At 41.5% G+C, this 25,158-nt stretch overlaps 2 protein-coding genes across 5 annotated transcripts in view; one reads left to right on the top strand and one right to left on the bottom strand.

The window, feature by feature from the left end:
* Positions 1-3,754, top strand: part of LOC120042432 — a 28,163-nt gene extending 24,409 nt beyond the window's left edge. For 3 of the 4 annotated variants that reach the window (XM_038987273.1, XM_038987274.1, XM_038987271.1), the window contains exon 8: positions 3,087-3,754. In XM_038987273.1, coding sequence (XP_038843201.1) covers positions 3,087-3,305 — 219 coding nt within the window. In that variant the 3' untranslated portion in view covers positions 3,306-3,754. Of the gene's footprint in view, positions 1-1,697 lie in introns of all 4 variants that reach the window. The other variant, XM_038987272.1, reaches the window with a different exon arrangement.
* A 927-nt stretch (positions 3,755-4,681) lies between these two features.
* Positions 4,682-22,408, bottom strand: ace2 (angiotensin I converting enzyme 2). The gene is given in 17 exon segments (XM_038987270.1): positions 4,682-4,880; positions 5,173-5,289; positions 5,488-5,588; positions 5,702-5,752; positions 5,958-6,186; positions 6,295-6,417; positions 7,954-8,052; positions 8,462-8,606; positions 9,484-9,710; positions 10,902-11,074; positions 11,260-11,357; positions 11,522-11,627; positions 18,408-18,520; positions 19,309-19,455; positions 19,940-20,033; positions 21,747-21,905; positions 22,207-22,408. Coding segments are annotated over 17 exon segments (2,373 nt in total). The 5' UTR covers positions 22,399-22,408.
* Positions 22,409-25,158: the final 2,750 nt, after the last annotated feature.

Here is a 25,158-nt window from a genome sequence, read left to right as displayed (position 1 = left end):
CCCGTGAGGGGAGGAGGAACCATGGGTGAGTCCCGTGAGGGGAGGAGGAACCATGGGTGAGTCCCGTGAGGGGAGGAGGAACCATGGGTGAGTCCCGTGAGGGGAGGAGGAACCATGGGTGAGTCCCGTGTGGGGAGGAGGAACCATGGGTGAGTCCCGTGAGGGGAGGAGGAACCATGGTTGAGTCCCGTGAGGGGAGGAGGAACCATGGGTGAGTCCCGTGAGGGGAGGAGGAACCATGGGTGAGTCCCGTGAGGGGAGGAGGAACCATGGGTGAGTCCCGTGAGGGGAGGAGGAACCATGGGTGAGTCCCGTGAGGGGAGGAGGAACCATGGGTGAGTCCCGTGAGGGGAGGAGGAACCATGGGTGAGTCCCGTGTGGGGAGGAGGAACCATGGGTGAGTCCCGTGTGGGGAGGAGGAACCATGGGTGAGTCCCGTGAGGGGAGGAGGAACCATGGGTGAGTCCCGTGAGGGGAGGAGGAACCATGGGTGAGTCCCGTGAGGGGAGGAGGAACCATGGGTGAGTCCCGTGAGGGGAGGAGGAACCATGGGTGAGTCCCGTGAGGGGAGGAGGAACCATGGGTGAGTCCCGTGAGGGAGGGAGGAACCATGGGTGAGTCCCGTGAGGGGAGGAGGAACCATGGCCGCTGCTGCTTTCGCAGCCATGTCAGCACCTGGTTAGTTTTCCCCTGCTACGGAGTGGGGAGCGTGTTCTGTCGGGGTAGGCATATGGCCCGTTGGATGAGGTCTTGAATTTGAGATCTTTGTGACTCTAGTTCCTCATCTAGTTTTTGGATGTTATGTTTGTGAGATTCAACCACCGAAGTCTGGTGTTTTCAAATGAGCCAAACTGTAAAATAATGTTTATGTCATGAGGCATTGGTCACGGTCCCGACCGTGTTTCATTTCAAATGACTTTTTGTGGCAGCGTTTGATTCTTGCTCGGTCCAGGGAACCACCCTTTGGCCAGATGGTGTCCGTCAACTTGTGATTTAGGAAAATACTACATTTACTCATCTTGAGAGAAGTCCTACAACTCTGAGCTACTTGGTTGTCCGGAGACCATTTGTCTTCAGTCTCAACAGCCTGTTCTTTACAATTACAGGCTCCCATGTTTTTTAACAGATTTAAAAAATATATATTTTACAAGTTTGGCGAGATCTTCAGGTGTATTTTCACTATTTCAGTTCAATGAGACATACAGATGGCACTATATTGTTGGTGAGCGCTTTGGGTATATTTGCATTTGGTATTCACATAATTTGCATGTATTTAGGTTCAGGTCATAAAATAATTTCTAAAAAGTATAATAAAGGGATATTTACCATGGGTCTAGCACCCAAAATACATAGTAAAATTTTTTAAATACATACTCTGACATTTATTACCTTGAGTTCTCACCCAGATGTACCTTACTTTATCCAGGATCATTCCTTGGTTTACCTTAACACAACATTTAATCCAGGATCTACTAAACTAACATATGGAATTGTTTTAAGATGGTCACACCATGGATCATTTTAGCTATTTGATTTTGAATTTTAGGACTTTAGGTATATTTGATCAAATATTGAATTTGGACTTTACTATTATAGCTTAAAGAAACACATTGAATAACATTCATAAATGGTAAAAAAAAAAAAATACATCATAAAGAAAAAAAATTGAAAGCTTTAACATGTACACGTCCTTTCAGTCTTGTGACCAACACAGACTGAAAAGCATCAGGAAGGATGATGAGGAGATCCAGGCGTTTGTCTTCTACATGAAGGCTGAAATGAGCAAACAGCGGTTTGAGTCCGCCTACTGCCAGGGCTGGTTCATCCACACTTCTACCGAGACTAAAGTAGTTTTGGGGAAACCCCAGGGGATGACAGGGGACCAGTCATTCTTCTTTGTCGTCCATACATGATGGAGAGGGTTTGTTGTTTCTGCATGTTATGTTACTCTAGTTTCTCTAGTTTTTTTTATATACCATCATTTTATACCATCGTTGTTTTGAAGTGATCTGTCCTATATCTACGAGATGTAAGAGCGCTTAGGAAATATTTTAGTTTTTTTAGACACATATTTAACCCCTTATTTTTGTTGGCACAAAACTACTTCGATACTTCCATTCATTTGTATGGGTTACCTTCAGACGATTCTCAAAGACTCTTGTGTGGGTCGTAAAGCGAAACGGAGAACACCATCGTGTTTGTGAGTCTCATCTTTCCATAGAGTTAGTAGGCCAAACCGTTCGGATGCTACAGACGTTTTTGGTGAGAGAACTGATTTTCAGGATATCTCATGGTCTGACAAACACAGCTGGAGCTCGGCCACCTTCCTCCACAGATGAGGAAGGGCGACATCGGAGGATGTGGTGGATTGAGACTCAGCCCAGAGGCGGATGTGGTGGATTGAGACTCATGCAAATATCTCTCGCTTAAACTGATGGATTTTGATGGGGATTTTTTTTATTGCGTTCACTAGATTGACACACAGATGTGCATCAATAGACTCTTAAATATTTAAGAATTTAAGATGTGTTCAATATAATTGCTACTATATGTATTTTTAGTTTGCCACTAATTGCATATTTTTCAAATAACTTAATCGCAGTCAGTAAAGGAAATGAGACCAAGGACTTGTTATTCCCTGTTGTTAATGTTATTCCCTGTTGTTAATGTTATTCCCTGTTGTTAATGTTATTCCCTGTTGTTAATGTTATTCCCTGTTGTTAATGTTATTCCCTGTTGTTAATGTTATTCCCTGTTGTTGTTGTTATTCCCATGTTGTTATTCCCTGTTGTTAATGTTATTCCCTGATGTTTTTGTTATTCCCATGTAATGTTATTCCATGTTGTTATTCCCTGATGTTAATGTTATTCCCATGTAATGTTATTCCATGTTGTTATTCCATGTTATGTTATTGTTATTCCATGTTATTGTTAATCCATGTTCATGTTGAATTTGAGTAGTGAATAGTGTTACCTATACTGTACAGGCTTTAAAAGCAGATTTAGGTAGATATGCACAAGGACTAAAAGGAATTGTTGAATAATAATAATAATAATGATAGCTTTAACATGTACGCGTCCTTTCAGGCTTGTGACAAACACAGACTGAAAAGCATCAGGAAGGATGATGAGGAGATCCAGGCGTTTGTCTTCTACATGAAGGCTGAAATGAGCAAACAGCGCCGGTTTGAGTCCGCCTACTGCCAGGGCTGGTTCATCCACACTTCTAACGAGACTAAAGTAGTTTTGGGGAAACCCCAGGGGATGACAGGGGACCAGTCATTCTTCTTTGTCATCCATAAATGATGAAGAGGGTTTGTTGTTTCTGCATGTTATGTTACTCTATGTAGTTTATTTTATACCGTCATTTTATACCACCATTTTATACCACCATTTTATACCATGTCATTTGTATTTTTTTATTGATCCCATGAGTCCCTGGAAAACGATGATGATTGCTGAGTGGACTATACTGGCTACCATAAATGTGCTGTAGATGAATTGAATGTAGAGAAACAGAGCCCAGGAAAAGTATGGGGGTGTACTGATATTACAATACGTATGTGTAATACAATAATGCAGCAGTGACCTGCTATTCTGCTATTGCAGAGAGAAGTAGCTATGTATCATACACAAATAATTAGCATTTGTTTGTATTTTTCACTTATTGATAGTTTAGTCAGATGAGTAATGCTTTTATATTCTTTTTCTGTGACTTAAGTATTTTTATTTAGAATAAAATGTATTCTAAAACTCTACAAATGTCTTGAATTTATACATAATTTAAACGAATGATCCAACTTCTAATGTGGTCTTCTTGAAAGTGCTGTTGTTGTAGGGGGCTTTCAGATCTGTCAAGTCGTCTGTCAAACTTTCATACTGACAATCACCGACTCAGAATCCTGTCTGTTCATCCTCTTCTCCCTCAAATGTTTTGTTGGTCACGCCGTAGGGGTTCTCTGCATTCTCTTCAGCTTTCGCTGCAGATTTCCTGGCGATATAGAAGAGAAAGGACTGTGTCATGTTCATTTAAGCAATTTTAAGACACATTTTCCATATTTTATTAACAACCTCACAATTTGCAAGTGATGTAGCAATTAATTTGTCTCTTCCAGACCTGGGTTGAATACATGTGTCAAATACTTGATGTTGTTGATTTAGGTTGACTAGATAGCAGGATTTAAGTTCAGGATTAAGTTCAGGATTAAGTTCAGGATTAAGTTTGGTTCAAACTGTACTTGAACCTCTCTTTCCTCTTTTCATTCCTTAAAACAACATATAGCATCTCAGTTGGTGCTGACCTAGGATCAGGTTTGCCTTTTAAATCATAATGAATACATGATTACATGGACAGGGAGGACCTGATCCTAGATCAGCACTCCTACTCTGGTATGCTTTATGAACAGGGTTGCAAAATCCTGGTAACTTTGACAAAATTCCCTGGTTTTCCAGAAATCCTGGTTGGAAGAATTTTGCAATCCTATAATGAATACGGCCCAGACTCGCTTCTTACTGTCTCTGAAATCAGAGATGATCAACCCTGTTATGAATACGGCCCAGACTCACTTCTTCCTGTCTCTGAAATCAGAGATGATCAACCCTGTTATGAATACGGCCCAGACTCACTTCTTCCTGTCTCTGAAATCAGAGATGATCAACCCTGTTATGAATACGGCCCAGACTCACTTCTTCCTGTCTCTGAAGCCAGAGATAATGAGGTAACAGCCCATGCAGACCACCAGTCCCATGACCACCCCAAACACCACCAGCCAGACGGTGACCGGCTGCTCCACGGGCGGGGCCAGCGTTGCTAGGAGACCCTCGAACTCCAGAGTTTTATCGTCCAGTTTGAATGCGTCATTGATTCGACCTCTGGACATCCTAGTGAGATGGACGATGGCTTGAGTCATGGGGTTATGGGTAATGTTAGGAGTGTTTCAAGTACAAATACAATACAAATAAAACACCCATAAGAGGATTTACTGAATGCTGGCGGGAAAATTCAACTTTGTTTACGGCTGTAGTTACAGAAACCACATCAAGAATGCTACACAAAGTGTTATTACTCTGTTTCAGACAGTCTTGTGTCACTCAATCAGTTTGGCAGATATGATCGGGCAAAGTTTGTTTCAGCATGTGTAATCAGCTCACGTTCAAGGGTCGACTCCTTTACCTGATAGCGGCCTCTACCTCAGCTTTGGGAATGACCACGGCAGGGTTGGCAGGGTCAGTCACAACAAAGTAGAAAGAGATTCTGGCTGTCTCCTTGTAGGTGTGGATGTTCTCTGTCCTGGAACAAAGATAATAATACAATTATGTGATGTCACAAGAAGATTCTAATAAATAATATTGATACAATTATATATATACATTTTCATTCTGGAATGTGATGGGAGTGAATGACATAAAGAGAAGGAAAGCTGAGAGTGATGTCTAGGTGGACTTTTATTGTGAAGCAACCTGTGGACTTTTATTGTGAAACACTTACGTGAAAAGAGCTTCCGTCTTGTTGACCTCAAGGTAATACTGTCTCATGGCGTAGGCCATGTTGGCTTTGAACAGGTACATCTCGTTGGCGTTCCAAATGTACTGGAAGAGAAACAATTCAAGTCAGTTGAACTGGATTATATGAAGAGATTGTCCAAAAGAAAAGGTAGTGGAGCTGTTTTACAACCACAGTAAACTCAGCTTCGTGTACTCACTGCCTTGTCACCCATTGCTGCTTTCAGACTCAACCTCACTTTGTAGGCATTCTTTGAGACTGTTGAACAGATAGGAAATATGCATTATTATATATAGAATATATAACTTAACTATATCTAAAATTGCATAGAACTTAGTATGAAGCGATATATTGGCTATGCACACTAGATAGTGAGCTAGATACAGAATCTGGACTCACATGGGTCCTCTGTACTTTTGTACTACTTTGTGTGAAGCGATATATTGGCTATGCACACTAGATAGTGCCCTAGTATGGATAGGGACACTACTCTATAGGTACTCACATGGGTCTTCAGCTGCTCTCCATCCTGGCTTCCTGTTGTTCTTCCTGTTTTCTTCTATTAGCCAAACATGGAGGTCCTTGAAGTAGTCTAGGAGAGGGGCGGAGTCCATCTTCGCATTTCCTGAAATCTTCTCCAGGGCTCTGGTCCACGACTTTGACCTCCCAAACTCCAGCATCGTCCTGTAAAATGAGATTTGGTTGTTAGTTTGTTTACTTGTTCATTGGCCATTCAGCATTCTTAGAAGTAGACATGACAGACGCAACAACAAACAGATTTGGTAGGAGCACCTGAGCTTGTCCCCGGCTACTGTAGAGTTGGTGATGTCACACTTGAATAAGGGTCCAGAGTGGCCAGCTGCCTCACAGAGGGCCTTCTGGAACTGGAACTGATAGATAGTCCTGGTGAAGTATCTATGACAGAGACAGTCCTGGGTCAAATACAGTACATGTCCTGGTGAAGTATCTATGACAGACAGTCCTGGGTCAAATACAGTACATGTCCTGGTGAAGTATCTATGACAAACAGAGACAGTCCTGGGTCAAATACAGTACTTGTCCTGGTGAAGTATCTATGACAAACAGAGACAGTCCTGGGTCAAATACAGTACTTGTCCTGGTGAAGTATCTATGACAAACAGAGACAGTTCTAGGTCAAATACAGTACATGTCCTGGTGAAGTATCTATGACAAACAGAGACAGTCCTGGGTCAAATACAGTACTTGTCCTGGTGAAGTATCTATGACAAACAGAGACAGTCCTGGGTCAAATACAGTACTTGTTCTGGTGAAGTATCTATGACAAACAGAGACAGTTCTAGGTCAAATACAGTACATGTCCTGGTGAAGTATCTATGACAAACAGAGACAGTCCTGGGTCAAATACAGTACATGTCCTGGTGAAGTATCTATGACAAACAGAGACAGTCCTGGGTCAAATACAGTACTTGTCCTGGTGAAGTATCTATGACAAACAGAGACAGTTCTAGGTCAAATACAGTACATGTCCTGGTGAAGTATCTATGACAAACAGAGACAGTCCTGGGTCAAATACAGTACATGTCCTGGTGAAGTATCTATGACAAACAGAGACAGTCCTGGGTCAAATACAGTACTTGTCCTGGTGAAGTATCTATGACAAACAGAGACAGTTCTGGGTCAAATACATGTCTATGCTTCATCATCTCCCACCACCTAAAGCTAAATGACCTATGACAAGCTGAAGAAGCTCCAGGATAGGTCCTTCCTCATACATGGACTGTACATATCTCTAATAATTGAGCGTAGTGTGGTTTAGTTTACCAGGTACAATGGAACCAATTTAATAGTCCCAAAAATACAAAATCTAAAAACTAAATCAAGCGAAACCTCAATTGCAATTGGACCCAGATCTGCACAGAGACATATACGGCATTACAACAAGAATGGCTGGATGTGAGGGGTATTGAGAATGGCTGGATGTGAGGGGTATTGATAATGGCTGGATGTGAGGGGTATTGAGAATGGCTGGATGTGAGGGCTATTGCGAATGGCTGGATGTGAGGGGTATTGATAATGGCTGGATGTGAGGGGTATTGAGAATGGCTGGATGTGAGGGGTATTGATAATGGCTGGATGTGAGGGGTATTGAGAATGGCTGGATGTGAGGGGTATTGATAATGGCTGGATGTGAGGGGTATTGATAATGGCTGGATGTGAGGGGTGTTGAGAATGGCTGGATGTGAGGGGTATTGATAATGGCTGGATGTGAGGGGTATTGATAATGGCTGGATGTGAGGGGTATTGAGAATGGCTGGATGTGAGGGGTATTGATAATGGCTGGATGTGAGGGGTGTTGAGAATAGCTGGATGTGAGGAGTATTGAGAATGGCTGGATGTGAGGGGTATCGAGAATGGCTGGATGTGAGGGGTATTGAGAATGGCTGGATGTGAGGAGTATTGAGATGAGACCTGATGAAGGAGTAGTCTCCGGACACGTGGAACAGAGCAGGCGGGTCACAGTATGTCTCATCTCTGGGTAAGGGCTCCACTACACCGACCATATCCCTCCTGGTAACAGAGTTAGCATCAATAGTTAGCATTGTAATGTCCCTACAGTGACCATATCCCTCCTGGTAACAGAGTTAGCATCAATAGTTAGCATTGTAATGTCCCTACAGTGACCATATCCCTCCTGGTAACAGAGTTAGCATCAATAGTTAGCATTGTAATGTCCCTACAGTGACCATATCCCTCCTGGTAACAGAGTTAGCATCAATAGTTAGCATTGTAATGTCCCTACAGTGTATCGCTAAACCAACTATGAGGTAAAAACGCTAAGCCTCCACTAGAGCTCCTTCTTTACATTGATATACAACATTGATATATTGTTTCTGATTCTTTATCTCCCATCACCTAAAGCTAAATCAACTATGACCTATGACAAGCTGAAGAAGCTCCAGAAGAGGTCCTTCCTTACTTCATCTCCCACCAGCGCTGCATCCACTGGTCCTTGGGGATGGTCCCCAGGAACACCTGCCACCTCCACTCCTCCAGCATGTAGGTGAAAGGCAGGGTGGCCACCATGGTCAGGGCCTGCTTCATCAGGAAGTTGATCTCAGTCTCTGCATTGGGGCGGGAGGAAGAGGAAGAAGTGCTGTTTGAGAGAGGGCACATCTAAAATGGTGACACTATATAGAAAATAAAGTGTAGTGGTCTCTGGTAAAAAAAGAAGTAGGGCACTTCATAGTGAATAGGGCGTTATCCGAGACAGGAAGTCACTAGAGGAGCCATTTTGATGAAACAACGTGAAACTAAACCTACAACATGGTCTGACTCAGTGTCAATTATCCCCATCAGATATACATGTAGATTTGCTCATACCTGCCCTGGCCTTGGCCCTGAATCTGTTCCTGACCCTGTCCTGTTCCTGACCCTGTCCCTGTCCCTGTCCCTGACCCTGACCCTGACCTGTCCTGACCCTGTCCTGTTCCTGACCCTGTCCCTGTCCCTGACCCTGTCCCTGACCCTGACCCTGTCCTGTCCTGACCCAGACCCTGTTCCTGACCCTGTCCCTGTCCTGACCCTGTCCTGTCCTGACCCTGTCCTGTTCCTGACCCTGTCCCTGTCCCTGACCCTGTCCCTGTCCTGTCCTGACCCAGACCCTGTCCTGTTCCTGACCCTGACCCTGTCCCTGACCCTGTCCTGTCCCTGTCCCTGTCCCTGTCCCTGTCCCTGACCCTGTCCCTGACCCTGTCCCTGTCCTGACCCTGTCCTGTCCCTGACCCTGACCCTGTCCCTGACCCTGACCCTGTCCCTGTCCCTGTCCCTGACCCTGACCCTGTCCTGTCCCTGACCCTGTCCCTGACCCTGACTCTGTTCAGGTGTAACTCAGGTATTCCATAGACCAGCTATAACAACAACAACTGTTGTCTAACTGTTATCATCAAATCTAGATCTGCTTCTACCACTACCTGCCCCTACCCCTGACTCAGGTGTCACCTTTATCCTCAACGAAGTCGTCTGGCAGGAGTCCCAGGGCCTTCAGGTGTTTGGGGGTGGCAGCGGACAGGGACATGATCTCCCCCACGGCCTCGTGGAAGCCCTCGTTAGCCCCGTCTCTCAGCAGGTAGGACAGGTTCCTGTAGGCCATCTGGTACTGGTTGTGTCCCATCTCATGGTGCGCTGTCAGGAAGTGGTCCATGTTCACCTCTGTACACATCTTGATCCTGGAAATGGGGGAAATTTAAGAAGTAGCCAAAGTCAGGGTAGTACAGTATAATACAGTATAATAGGGTATAATACATTATAAAACCGTATAATACAGAATAATACAATATAATACAGTATAATGCATTATAATACATATAATACAGTATATAATACAGTATAATACATTATAATACGTTATAATACATAATACAGTATATAATACAGTATAATACAGTAATACAGTATATAATACAGTATAATACATTTTAATACAGTACAATACCATATAATAAGTTCATATTTATGATTAATATTTAATCATTACAATTGATGCTGAGTGTAAGGAGGTATAGCCTACAAAATCAGATAAACTCCCTCAGATGTATTTCTACATGTGTGTACAGCATTTTGAAAAGAAGTTCAACGTGCTGTGGATTTGACCTTGATGACTTATGTTTCACAACAGAATTCCTTCATATCTTTATGACATGCTGCTGTGACTAACAGGATATGAATTCTATTTCAGTAGTTAGTGCATGCAATGTCTCTGTCCCTCTCTAAGGCTCTACTTACTGCGTGTTCACGGATAAATACAGTACGAACATGATTCCTGTTACCTGGAGTCCTCTCTGTCCCTCCCTAAGGCTTGTCACTCTGCATGTCCTGGGCTAAGTGAAGGGAAAGGGGGATACCTAGTTTGTTGTACAACTGAATGCATTCAACCAAAATGTGTCTTCCGGATTTAACCCAACCCCTCTGAATTAGAGAGGTGCTGAGGGCCGCCTTAATCGCCGTCCACGTCATCAACACCCGGGAAGCAGTTGTTGTTGGAGGTTAACTGCCTTGCTCAAAGGCAGAACAGCAGATGTAACAGTTTAACTTTATTCCGTCCCCTCGCCCCGACCCGGGCACCCTCTGCACACATCAATAACAGTCACCCACGAAGCATCGTTACCCATCGCTCCACAAAAGCCGCGGCCCTTGCAGAGCAAGGGGAACCACTACTTCAAGGTCTCAGAGCAAGTGACGTCGCCAATTGAAAGGCCATTAGCGCGCACCACCGCTAACTAGCTAGCCATTTCACATCCGTTACACAGAGTTGTCCACCTTGCCTGCTCAGGGAGTCAAACCAGCGACCTTTTGGTTACTGGCCCAATGCTCTTAACCGCTAGGCTAGTTAAATGCAGGATGAATACGATTCCTGTTACCTGAAGTCCTCTCTGTTCCCCATGTCCCAGGCTGTAGGGTGGCACACTACCTTCCTGCCATCAGTAGGTTTCTCCAGCATAGAGTCCTTCCAGAAGTTATCGAACATCTTGTATAGACCCACCGACATGAAAAACTTCTCTGCTTCTTGGAACAGTCTGTCCTTAGGCCATTTCTGGGAATTACAGAAAAGGTGTTTAACTCACAGTGTATTTGAGGGGGTAAGAATTGAAAGTAACAGAAGTCACTATTAAAGTCAAACTTGTTTCCTTCAGATCCAACCCACGATTCCTAGTCTACAGTTTTCAAGGTTTATATTGGATACATAAAATAGCAGATCATTATTTATTTTCACTCAACCTGTGCGATCATAGCGTCCGTCACATCAATATCGGTTTTCTCTGGAAAAGGGGTTGAGATGGGGTAAAGACCTGTCCAAAACCTTCCCCACATGTCACCTGAAAAAGGTCATTAGACAGAGAGAGAGAGAGAGAGAGAGAGAGAGAGAGAGAGAGAGAGAGAGAGAGAGAGAGAGAGAGAGAGAGAGAGAACCTTCATAAACTGAATCCGTCATGTTCCAGCCGTGTTGGAGCAAAAGCTGAGCCCTGTCCGGTGACCATACCCAGTAGATGTGCAGGTAGGCCTCCCTCTGGGTGGATGTGTTCAGGGTGTTTGGCCTGCAGCTTAGACCTCACATAGGCATGCAGCTCTTTGTAGAGGGGGAGGATCTGGACAGACACAATAGAGTTGGTGGTGTGCAATATAACATAAAAACACAATATCTTTCATGTGGCAAGTCCAATTTGCATAATGCAAAGAAAGCATACTGGTTGGGGAGTAACGGATTACATATAACGGATTCCAAAAATCTAACTCTAATTCGATATGTTACCAGCAAGAATATTGTAATCAGATTACCGATAGCGATATGATTACTTCTAGTATTACTTCTAAATTCAAACAAACAAATTATTTGACACCTTTCTGTTTCTCAATGACATTCAAATCAGCATTGATAAAAGGGGCACATTTTTATAGCGAGGTTAAGACAGTTTCAGGTTGGATATTCCACGGATATTCGCCTGTAGTTTTCCTTACGTCCACCAACAGCAGTTAGGGACCGTCAACATAGTGACAAATCACATTTTTCACATTTCAATAGCTCTTTAACCATTACTCCTAAAACTTTCAAAGCTGGTTGTAGCTAACCCGATGGCATAGACACACATTGCACACACTTTCTTTTGTCGATTTACATCTCGCACTATTTAAAATGATTTATTTACATTTTTGAATTTCAATAGCTCATTGGTCATATGACCTACTGACTTAAACAAGGTTCAGAATGTCCACTGAATACACGTCTATATTGCACACCCTCTAGTTTGTCCATTTTCATCTCACACATTTTTACATGAATTTTTCAAAATGTAAAATGTCAATAGCTCCTTGGTCATGTGACCTAATCACTTCAAACAAGGTTCAGAGTGTCCACTGACTACGCCTTCATATCGCACACTCTGATGTTTGTCTACTTTCATCTCATGTTATTAGACTTAAATCTGTAAGCTTTGCAGGCCTTCATTTTACATCTGTGTTCAAATTTTTTTTTGAAGTTAACAAATGTTCTAGCCTCTCAATAACTATCTTTCACACGGACACTGAAAAGATCCGCAAATGGCTGTATGTGGTATGGATCAAGGACAGGAGAGGTGTTCAAACAGAGGAGCTTAAAACTTCTTCAGGATCAGTGTCCCTTCCACGGGTCGGTTGAGCTAACGTAGGCTAATGCGATTAGCATTAGGTTGTAAGTAACAAGAACATTTCCCAGGACATAGCACTGATCCCGAAAAAGTTAAAGGAAGGCGCACAGGTAGGCCTCATGAAAAACAATGTTTCATGTGCCCATTTTAATCACAGTAATAGGCAGTGATTTGTCAGTCAGAGTGAGCTTGATAACGTGAAAGAATCCTTTTTATAGCATCACTTTCATATACTGTACATTAAGACAAATCCTTCTACGTTGAGGATTAGCACGCAGTTTACATCACCTGATAATGACTTGATATTTGAGTGCATTCACAACAAGCCACCTGCAGACAACTTACAAAATGTAATAGTGCATTTGAGGGTTCGTTTTTCTGATGAAAATAGTTATGTGATGCATGGCCTACTATTTCTAACTGGAAAAATACATTCCTACATATTTTGTGCAACACCAAAATGTATAACATTCACACCACAACTACACGTTGAAACTACAGTTTTTTTCCTGTGCAGTTGTAACCGATGTGAAATGACTAGCTAGTTAGCGGTGGTGCGCGCTAATAGCCTTTCAATCAGTGACGTCACTCGCTCTGAGACCTTGAAGTAGTTGTTCCCCTTGCTCTGCAAGGGCCGTGGCTTTTGTGGCGCGATGGGTAACGATGCTTCGTGGGTGTCAGTTGTCTATGTGTGCAGAGGGTTCCTGGTTCGAGCCCAGCTAGGGGTGAGGAGAGGGACGGCAGCAGTACTGTTACACAGTGATCAACTTACATTTTTATAGTTTTTTGTATTTCTGAGTGACGTAAAGGTATCGACATAGTGATTAATTCACTTTTAATGTCATTACAGAAAACATACAACAACAACAAAATGATCGAGTTAACAACACATTGGAAACAGAGCGTGTCATGAAACTGGCAAATAAAGATGACAATGGAAAGGGAAATATTGATGATGGCCAGAAATTCAGTCAACACCAACTAGATCATTACTCCAGAGACAGAGGGCCAGAAGGTGAGTCAACACCAACTAGATCATTACTCCAGAGACAGAGGGCCAGAAGGTGAGGCAGAGGCTCTAGAGGACAGGAAAGATGACATACAAGCACAACGTGATGAAGAGTACTCCAGAGACAGAGGGCCAGAATGTGAGGCAGAGGCTCTAGAGGACAGGAAAGATGACATACAAGCACAACCTGATGAAGAGTACTCCAGAGACAGAGGGCCAGAAGGTGAGGAAGAGGCTCTAGAGGACAGGAAAGATGACATACAAGCACAACGTGATGAAGAGTACTCCAGAGACAGAGGGCCAGAAGGTGAGGAAGAGGCTCTAGAGGACAGGAAAGATGACATACAAGCACAACGTGATGAAGAGTACTCCGGAGACAGAGGGACAGAACAAGTGAGTGATGCTAAAACAATGACCAGACCAGGGGCAAAGTCATTTTACATTTCCATTAAGATGGACAGGTGGAAGACAATAAAGCCCTTACCAGGTACCTCAAATCTACAACAGCCGTGGACAGACGTGCTGTATTCTGAATTTAATAAGGTCAATCCATGCTGCACCTTGGAATTCAAATACCAGCATATCAAAGCTAGTCACAGCCGGGAAAAAGCCTCACCTTACATCTGTGCCTCGGCCACCTGCACCTTTCAGTCGTGTAAATCGAAATACATGTTTAGATGACAAAAAAGGCCTAGCAAATATAGCAAATATGTCAACATCATGGTATTCCGATTTGGTGAGGTGACACACCAACGAAGTGAGAGAAGATCTAGGCCTGTAAGATATACATTTTTAATTTAGAAAAATTAATGTAAAACTTGTGAGATGAAAATGAACAAACTAAAGGGTGTGCGATATAGAAGGGTAGTCAGTGGACATTTTGGACCTTGTTTGAAGTCATTAAGTCACATGACCAAGGAGCTATTGACATTTTAAATTTGGAAAAATTCATGTAAAAACGTGTGAGATGAAAATGGACAAACTAAAGGGTGTGCAATGTGTAGGCCCACTGAGTGGACATTCTGAACCTTGTTTGAAGTCACTAGGTCACATAACTAAGGAGCTATTGAAATTCAAATGTGAAAAAAGTTTGTACTTTGTTTATGCTCCCTAACTAATTCAACTAGGAATACAAAATGCTGCTCACATTTCCACATGTTTATTAGCTTTGGAAAGCGAATTAATGTCCAAATCTGGTGCGCGCAATTTTTCCAACATCTTGACACTTATTTGGAGTCTGTGGCTCAAGTAGTTTGAAAGCTATTGAGGTTTGAATGCGCAAATATCCGTCGAATATCCAACTTGAAACTGTCTTTACCTCGGTCATTTTTATTTGTTCTGCCTGAGCGAGTCTGACCACAAATTAGAGACCACTATGATGACACAACAAATGCGTTTGATGGATCGCAGGAATATGCTTTTGTAGGCTACAGTCCAAACTATGTCTTCCGATGGAGTGACTGCTGTCGGCATCCAAAGGTTGTCCAACTTGAGTAGTAGTGGTGTAGTCTACAGCGATACGGATATCACTTATTACTGATATCTAGGCTGCATAGCGCATGGATGTGAATCACACTGCTGCGCTCTCATTTAGCTATTAGCGCCTTACGGATTGTGGTTGTTGTTAATGTGGATGTTGTGGGTGGCTGTTCACAAATGTATATGTGTATTTTAACCCAATAATGGTTGAATATAAGAAGTTTAAGCTGCCTATCAATCGTAGTTTTTATGACAGAACCAAACGGAAGCAAACAGAGCAAAACAATAGTTTCTATTGGACAAATTCAGGTAGGTCCCTCCCCGTTTCGTCCAGTTTGCTTCCGTTTAAGAAACGTTTTGCAACAGATTCGGCGTAATGAATATGCCCGTATACAGCCAGTATAAAATGCGTTCTTGCAACCGCTTCATAGTGCGGATCCCAGCCTATGGAATAAAAGTTTGAGGCAGTTCCTCCCTTCTCAACGCCCCCGTGGTATTTTTCTACATATTGTCAAATAAATAAATAATTTAAGATGACCACGAGAAAGCCCAATCAGTCGTCGATGACAACAAACACATAAACAACAGAGTAGGCTAATTAGTCCTTAGTTATTGGGTTATACTCGGGTAAAACAATTTGACTAATCTATATTTCCATATTTCCAAGTCCTATTCTTTAAGATCAAGGGGTATTAAATGAATTGGAATGACAGGAAATCTGTCAGACTCTGGTGTTTAATGTAAAAATATAGCCTAATCCTATTATTATCTATACAGTAGTAGAAAGCAATGGGTTAAAAGAAGCCTACATAACCAACCCATGAAGTAGAATGTAACATCCATATATGGCGAGCTATGTAAACATTAACATTGATTTATCCTGCAATGGATGTTGTTCAGTAGGTAATATTATTTTTTGTCTTCTTCTAATGCCTCTTTTCTTGTCAATAGGGGGTGCTGTTAGCACTTTGTAATAATTACGTTCCCAAATTAAACTGCCTCGTACTCAATTCTTGCTCGTACAATATGCATATTATTATTACTATTGGATAGAAAACACTCTCTAGTTTCTAAAACCGTTTGAATTATATCTGTGAGTGAAACAGAACTGGACTTAGAGCAATTTTCCTATGTGGATGTGAGAATGCAGAATTCTGCAAGCTGCTCTGAGATCTGTTTATAAATCTGCCTGTCTTCTATTGGTTGAGATGCACTGCATACGCCTTCCCCTGGATGTTAGCGAATAGTGAGAGTTGAAATGGAGTCTCTACGCAGATCTGAAAGGTTATAAATAGCTTGGCAAGGAAGTGTCTGGTCTTTTCGCTCTGACGCACGGAGGACCTTGGCATATCGTACTAGAACCTTCGGTTATAGCTCTTAGAAATATCCGGCTGTGTTTTTATTCGATATAGGCTTTAAAGACATCATAATGTTGTTATTTTAAACCGAATTATATCAGTTTATGTCAGTATATTGCGATTTTCGGGTGTTTATTTTTGTGGCGTTCTAGGTAGTTGGGTATCTCTGGCTCACATGCTAATGTTTACTGCTAATTGCAACGTTGAAGACGACATTCTACAACCGAGCAACGATTCTTTTGGACAAAGGACACCTTTCCCAAGATTCTGATGGGAGTTCATCAAAAAGTAAGAACTATTTATGCTGTTAATTCGTTGTTCTGTTGAAAAATGTAAAATGCATAAGCCGCCATTAATTTCAGTGCAGCCTCGCTTTAACGCACGCTGTATGTTGTAGTAACGTTAATTTTAAAAATGTAACACAGCGATTGCATTAAGAACTAATTTATCTTTCATTTGCTGTCCAACCTGTATTTTTTAGTCAAGTTTATGATTATTTATCGATTAGAATATGTGCCTCACCCAAGATTTCTCCCGACATTTTCTTGGCAGCTTGGCTACTTTTCTCATTGTATAACCACGATTTGTGCCGCTAAATATGCACATTTTCGAACAAACTCTATATGCATTGTGTAATATGATGTTATAGGACTGTCATCTGAAGAATTCTGAGCAGGTCAGTGAAAAAATTTATATATGTTGGTGGTTTATACGTTATCGCTATTTTTGGCTTGAATCAATGCTGTTGTGATGTTTGCTATTGTGGTAAGCTAATATAACGCTATATTGTGTTTTCGCTGTAAAACACTTAGAAAATCTGAAATATTGGCTGGATTCACAAGATCTGTGTCTTTCATTTGCTGTACGCTGTGTATTTTTCATAAATGTTTTATGACGAGTATTTAGGTAATACACGATGGTCTCTGTAGTTATTCTAGTTGCTTTGGTGAGAGTTGGGATGGTGGCTGCAATGGTAAACTATTATTTATACCTGAAATATGCACATTTTTCTAACAAAACATATGCTATACAATAAATATGTTATCAGACTGTCATCTGATGAAGTTGTTTCTTGGTTAGTGGCTATTTATATCTTTATTTGGTCGAATTTGTGATAGCTACTGATGCAGTAAAAAAATGGTGGAGTAAAAAAAGTGGTGTCTTTTGCTAACGTGGTTAGCTAATAGATTTACATATTGTGTCTTCCCTGTAAAACATTTTAAAAATCAGAAATGATGGCTGGATTCACAAGATGTGTATCTTTCATCTGGTGTCTTGGACTTGTGATTTAATGATATTTAGATGCTAGTATTTACTTGTGACGCTATGCTAGGCTATGCTAGTCAGCTTTTTTACTGATGGGGGTGCTCCCGGATCCGGGTTTGGGAGGAATTAGAGGTTAAGCAGGTTGACGTTTATTGGGATGAGTCTTGTCCTGGAGGCAGAACTGAGCGATTTCAGGTAGATGGGCCAGCTGCAGAGTCAAAATTAGCGCAGTGCACGCTAACCAGGTCGCAAGGTGTACGGTGTTTCCTCCGACACGTTGGTGCGGCTGGCTTCCGGGTTGGATGCGCGCTGTGTTAAAGAGGCAGTGCGGCTTGGTTGGATTGTGTTTCGGAGGACGCATGGCTCTCGACCTTCACCTCTCCCGAGTCAGTGCGGGAGTTGTAGCGATGAGACAAGACAGTAACTACTAACAATTGGATCCCACGAAATTGGGGAGAAAAAGGTGGTAAAATAAATAAATAAAAGTAATATATACAATAACAAATACATCCAATAATACAAAATAGTATCAATAATATTTTATTAACAGTGTTTTTGCTACATACGATACATTTAATTTGTATGTGAGAAAAGCTCAGCGTAGTTGAAGCACCACAACAGTTGACAACGTACCTCTTTGTAAATGCGCCTCACATCAGTCATCAGTTGGCCCCTGGCGTAGTTGTACGGGCTCTCATCGGTAGTTTCATAGTTGGACCTCCAATAATCTCCGTAGTCCTCATAACCTGTGGCGATAGATATAGTAGTAGTTGGACAGGTTTGTAGTAGTAGTATAGTAGTTGTGCAGTAGTAGTATAGTAGTAATATAGTAGTGTTATATTGGTAATATATTATTTGTAGTATAGTAAGATAGTAGTAGTATAGTAATATAGTAGTTGTAGTAGTAGTTTTAGTAGTAGTAGTAGTAATAGTAATATAGTAGTAGTAGCAGTAATATAGTAGTAATAGTATTAGTAGTAGTCATAGTAGTAGTATAAGTATAGTAGTAGTAATAGTAATAGTAGTAGTAATTATAGCAGTAGTAGTAGTAGTTTTAGTAGTAGTATTAGTAATAGTAATATAGTAGTAGTAGTAGTAGCAGTGATATAGTAGTAGTAATATTAGTAGTAGTATAAGTATAGTAGTAGTAGTAGTAGTAGTAGTAGTAGTAGTAATTATAGCAGTAGTTGTAGTAGTATAGTAGATGTGCTGTAGTATAGTAGTAGTAGTAGTAGTAACAGTAGTATAAGTATAGTAGTAGTAGTTATAATAGTAGTAGTAATTATAGCAGTATTAGTAGTAGTATAGTAGATGTGCTGTAGTATAGTAGTAGTAGTAATAGTAGCAGTAATTATAGCAGTAGTTGTAGTAGTATAGTAGATGTGCTGTAGTATAGTAGTAGTAGTAATAGTAGTAGTAATAGTAGTATAAGTATAGTAGTGGTAATAGTAGTAGTAATTATAGCAGTAGTAGTAGTAGTATAGTAGATGTGCTGTGGTAGTAGTAGTAGTAGTAGTAGTATTAGTAGGTCTACCATTGAGTTTGGCAGCTTCGTTCTTAAGGTCCACATAGTCTTCATATAGAGGCCTCATCTTCTTCCCTACCTCCACTCTCCAGCCCTCCCATACATGCAGACGCTCATAGTAGTCACTGTCCATGTTGGCCATTACACTCTCCAGCCCTAGACATTAGACACAGCAGTAAACCAGTTGAAATAAGGATAGTTCATATTTGAAATAGAACCTCCAGCACATCAGTATTTTTGTCCATTCCCTTGTATTTTTGTTATTCTTTTATGTGTACTCGCATACAGGAATATCATTGAGCTGGGGTTCCTTTTTTCATACACAACATTAAACCACTATCCGACCTCAGACCTCAGTACACTACTTTTGACCCTAAATGGTGCACTACTTTTGAGCCTATATTTTGCTCTACGTTTGACACTACTAGGGCCCTGGTCAAAAGTAGTGCACTATATCGGGAATAGAGTGCCATTTGGGACTCAGTCAATTACCCTGGACATCCGTAAAAGGGCAGTCGGTCATGAAGTCAGGTTGCCACAGCTGCTGACAGTTGGTACTTTGTACCCATACCAAATGGCACCCACTTCATTACTTAGTGTCCTACTTTCACCCAGAGCCATGTGGGAGTCCGGCCTTTACCTGGTTCCAAAGTTTGACAGTCGAAGGGGTCTTCTCTCTTGCACACCGTGCCTGTACTGTAGATGGAGCTCATCTCATTCATCACTTTGTTCAGCTGACATGAAATACAACAACAACAACAACATTAACAACAACAACACAAACAAGTTATGCTATGTTGTGGTATCACAATGATTTGACGAGCCTGTTCCCATGAGTATTTGGCTAGCCTGTTCCCGTGAGTATTTGACTAGCCTGTTCCCGTGAGTATTTGACTAGCCTGTTCCCGTGAGTATTTGACTGGCCTGTTCCCGTGAGTATTTGACTAGCCTGTTCCCGTGAGTATTTGACTAGCCTGTTCCCGTGAGTATTTGACTAGCCTGTTCCCGTGAGTATTTGGCTAGCCTGTTCCCCTGAGTATTTGACTAGCCTGTTCCCGTGAGTATTTGACTAGCCTGTTCCCGTGAGTATTTGACTAGCCTGTTCCCGTGAGTATTTGACTGGCCTGTTCCCGTGACTATTTGACTAGCCTGTTCCCGTGAGTATTTGACTAGCCTGTTCCCGTGAGTATTTGGCTAGCCTGTTCCCCTGAGTATTTGACTAGCCTGTTCCCGTGAGTATTTGACTAGCCTGTTCCCGTGAGTATTTGACTGGCCTGTTCCCGTGACTATTTGACTAGCCTGTTCCCGTGAGTATTTGACTAGCCTGTTCCCGTGAGTATTTGGCTAGCCTGTTCCCCTGAGTATTTGACTAGCCTGTTCCCATGAGTATTTGACTAGCCTGTTCCCGTGAGTATTTGACTAGCCTGTTCCCGTGAGTATTTGACTAGCCTGTTCCCGTGAGTATTTGACTAGCCTGTTCCTGTGAGTATTTGACTAGCCTGTTCCCCTGAGTATTTGACTAGCCTGTTCCCGTGAGTATTTGACTAGCCTGTTCCCGTGAGTATTTGGCCTTTGTACAGATTTCCTGGTTAAATTGATTGTATTAACAGAAGACCAGTCAGACGAATAGAAGAGACGAGGACAGTCAGACGAATAGAAGAGATGAGGACAGTCAGACTAATAGAAGAGATGAGGACAGTCAGACTAATAGAAGAGATGAGGACAGTCAGACTAATAGAAGAGATGAGGACAGTCAGACTAATAGAAGAGATGAGGACAGTCAGACGAATAGAAGAGATGAGGACAGTCCGACTAATGGAAGAGATGAGGACAGTCAGACTAATAGAAGAGATGAGGACAGTCAGACTAATAGAAGAGATGAGGACAGTCAGACTAATAGAAGAGATGAGGACAGTCAGACTAATAGAAGAGATGAGGACAGTCTGACTAATAGAAGAGATGACAGTCAGACTAATAGAAGAGATGCGGACAGTCAGACTAATAGAAGAGATGAGGACAGTCAAACTAATAGAAGAGATGAGGACAGTCAGACTAATAGAAGAGATGAGGACAGTCAGACTAATAGAAGAGATGAGGACAGTCAGACTAATAGAAGAGATGAGGACAGTCAGACTAATAGAAGAGATGAGGACAGTCAGACTAATAGAAGAGATGAGGACAGTCAAACTAATAGAAGAGATGAGGACAGTCAGACTAATAGAAGAGATGAGGACAGTCAGACTAATAGAAGAGATGAGGACATTCAGACTAATAGAAGAGATGAGGACAGAAAACAAAGCTATCTTACATGTGGACTGAAAGAGGACCACAATGGAAAGAAGTCCTCTAGTCAATGATTTTAGGTGAATTGTGATTTTAAAAGGTTAAATCATTAAAATCAAGAAGAAGAAAAAGATCAGAGACAGCAGTGAAAGAATGTGTCTTACATGTGCCGCTTTGTCTGCGGACAGGACCCCAGAGCCCTTGTCCTGGAGGGAAGTCAGCTGGAGTTTGATCAATGGATCACTGATCTGATCGATTGGAAAGTTCTCCGACTCCTTGGATACTTTGCTGTAGTATTCTCCCCAGATTGCGCTCTGTACACCCTAAAACCATAACAAAACATTGACAGAAATGACATTTGATTCATAATATTAACAATAGCATACACTAGACAATATAAAATAAATAGTTGTCTGTCTGGAGTTATGTGTTGAGATGTAGCCTACCAATCCAAAATTGACAGCAATATACCATTATTAACATTGTTCAGAACCAGAACCATAGATCCACCGTGTTTGTCAGTCCAGTCTTGTGGACCCCAGCTATAGGCCATAGGGGTCTCTGAAGATGGCTTTGAAACTCTGCCTTTCATTAATGCCACTTTAAATCGACCAGAAAACTCACCAGTTTGTCTAAATTCTCCTGGGAAATATCTGTGTTGTACGCCCATGATGCCAGGGAATACTGATACATGAGATGAGTAGCGTTCCCATCAAACTGGTCCAGAAACTCCTGTGTCCTTCTCTCTAAGTCCGACTGTGCTGCCACACAGGCCACAGCAATCAGCCCCACTAGAAGAAGCCTGGTCATAGACATCCTGTATGAATATCCCCTACGGCCACACTGAGACCACTTCAGTTTCTTATTCACGTATATCTAACTCTAATGGCTGTCTTCGACCTTTGGTCAGAGTCATAACTCCAGGGTTTATCTTGTCCTTTATACCCAGATTGGTGGATAGAAGGGTACAGTGTACGTCAGTGGGCCAGCTATCGCACGGCGGACGGGCTACTATCTCAAACATAACATTGTCTTTGTTCTACAACTATAACATTGTCTTGAAGTTACTGACAGTTTCTAAGTCTTGCTGTAACTTCTGCGCCGAGACAGTGAACATGTACATGTTTGAGGTGTGTGTGTGTGTGTGTGTGTGTGTGTGTGTGTGTGTGTGTGTGTGTGTGTGTGTGTGTGTGTGTGTGTGTGTGTGTGTGTGTGTGTGTGTGTGTGCCAAACCCATCACACTAGAGTAGAGTAGAATAGAACAGAGTAGAAGTAGAATAGAACAGAGTAGAATAGAATAGAACAGAGTACAGTAGAATAGAACAGAGTAGAATAGAATAGAGTACAGTAGAATATAACAGAGTAGAATAGAGTACAGTAGAATAGAACAGAGTAGAATAGAACAGAGTACAGTAGAATAGAACAGAGTAGAGTAGAGTAAACTAGAGTAGAATAGAACAGAGTAGAAGTAGAGTAGAATAGAACAGAGTAGAATAGAACAGAATAGAGTAGAGTAAAATAGAGTAGAATAGAACAGAGTAGAGTAGAGTAAAATAGAGTAGAATAGAACAGAGTAGAAGTAGAGTAGAATAGAACAGAGTAGAATAGAACAGAGTAGAGTAGAGTAAAATAGAGTAGAATAGAACAGAGTAGAAGTAGAGTAGAATAGAACAGAGTAGAATAGAACAGAGTACAGTAGAATAGAACATAGTAGAATAGAGTAGAATAGAACAGAATAGAGTAGAATAGAACAGAGTAGGGTAGAGTAGAATAGAACAGAGTAAAATAGAACAGAGTACAGTAGAATAGAACATAGTAGAATATAATAGATTAGAACAGAATAGAGTAGAATAGAATAGAGTAGAGTAGAGTAGAATAGAATAGGACAGAGTAGAATAGAACAGAGTAGAGTAGAATAGAGTAGAACAGAGTAAAGTAGAGTCTTTATTATCCACAGGGGGCAATTCATTTTGCAGCACATTGTCACGCCCTGGCCATAGAGAGCCACTGTTTCTCTATGGTATAGTAGGTCAGGGCATGACTGGGGTGTTGTAGTCTATTATTTCTATGTGGCATTCTAGTTGTCATATTTCTATGTTGGTGTGTTTGATATGGCTCCCAATTAGAGGCAGCTGGTAATCGTTGTCTCTAATTGGGGATCATATTTAGGTAGGCTTTTTTCCACCTGTGTTTTGTGGGATATTGAATTTTGTATTTTGAGTTAGTGTATGTAGCACCTCTGTAGTCACGGTTCGTTGTTTGTTTCTTGTTTTGTTTTATAGTTTCACTTTAATAAATTATGTGGAACTGTAATCACGCTGCGCCTTGGTCCTTCTCTACAAACGAACGTGACACACATAGTGAAAACACATGGAACACATGACAATAAATAAATATAAAAACTATACCGCAGGGTTCCCCAACTGGTGGCCCGCTAGCCGGATTTGGCCCACAGGGATTTTATATGTCCCCCCAAGTTTTCTCAGCCAATTATTATTTATTTTATTTTATTTTCATAGAATACTGTCAAAGCACCAGAAAAACGGCTCCAAGTGATTTTAATTTTGGAAATCTATTCCCACGTATAATAGAGAGATATATGTGATCTTATACTGTACAAATGTAAGCAAGGTTTGAAATGATTATGTTGTATTCAAATATATCTGGGCTTCAAAATGTACAAATTATTTGTAATTATGTTCTGGCCCCCTGACCATCAGCTCAAGAAAAAAGCGTCCCGCTGCTGAATCTAGTGGTTCCTGATATACTACAATATACACACAGCTACCAGTACTACTAGAGGTTATTGAGACAGCTGATGGCAGCTAGGTCTGATATCCCTGATCTCCTGGTCCAACTAAACTAAAGTACATCAATACTGTATGGCCTAAAAAAACATCCATTAAGGCTTTGTCCCAAATTGTACCCTATTCCCTATGTAGTGCACTACTTTTGACCAGGGCCCTATGGCCCATAGTGCACTATGTAGGGAATATGGTGCCATTTGGGACATGCCCTAAAAGGAACTCAAACCAAACTTAAAATTTATTAGCTCTGTTCAATGCATTAAAATGACTGCACAAATGTTTGGATTTTTAACAGTTAGTCATCTCAAATGCACCACTGCGAATGTTTATCAAACTTTTCCAAAACATAGATACTTTATAATACTTAACAAAAATACTTAATATTTATATAACAATATATTTATTGTTCGTCAATAAGCCTTTAGTAGATCGTTTATAAGGAACTACTTTATTAACACAGGGAAGGAAACTAATTTTAACAGATCAATTCCCATCTGTTTGGTTTCCTGTGTCCTTAGCTGAACTTCAGCAAGGGAACATGATTTAAATAGAAACGTCAGGTCTTAATTGGCCTCTTGGTTGTAGTTGACACCTTATCAGACTCAGGGACTATTACAGGCAGGATGGAAACTGCAAGACATGCACCTTTGGGCCCTAAAGGGAGATAAGTATCGATCAGATCAAGGCGAAGTTGATTATTAAACTTGTTATTACAACAATATGATAACAGATATCGGACCCCAGTAGCTGCAGTCCCCAGTATTGTATT

This window comes from Salvelinus namaycush, unplaced genomic scaffold (genome assembly GCF_016432855.1).
Source record: "Salvelinus namaycush isolate Seneca unplaced genomic scaffold, SaNama_1.0 Scaffold686, whole genome shotgun sequence".
In the NCBI taxonomy this organism is placed as follows: domain Eukaryota; kingdom Metazoa; phylum Chordata; class Actinopteri; order Salmoniformes; family Salmonidae; genus Salvelinus; species Salvelinus namaycush.
The sequence above is the reverse complement of the archived record's forward strand: the minus strand, read 5'-3'. Positions and strand labels throughout refer to the sequence as shown.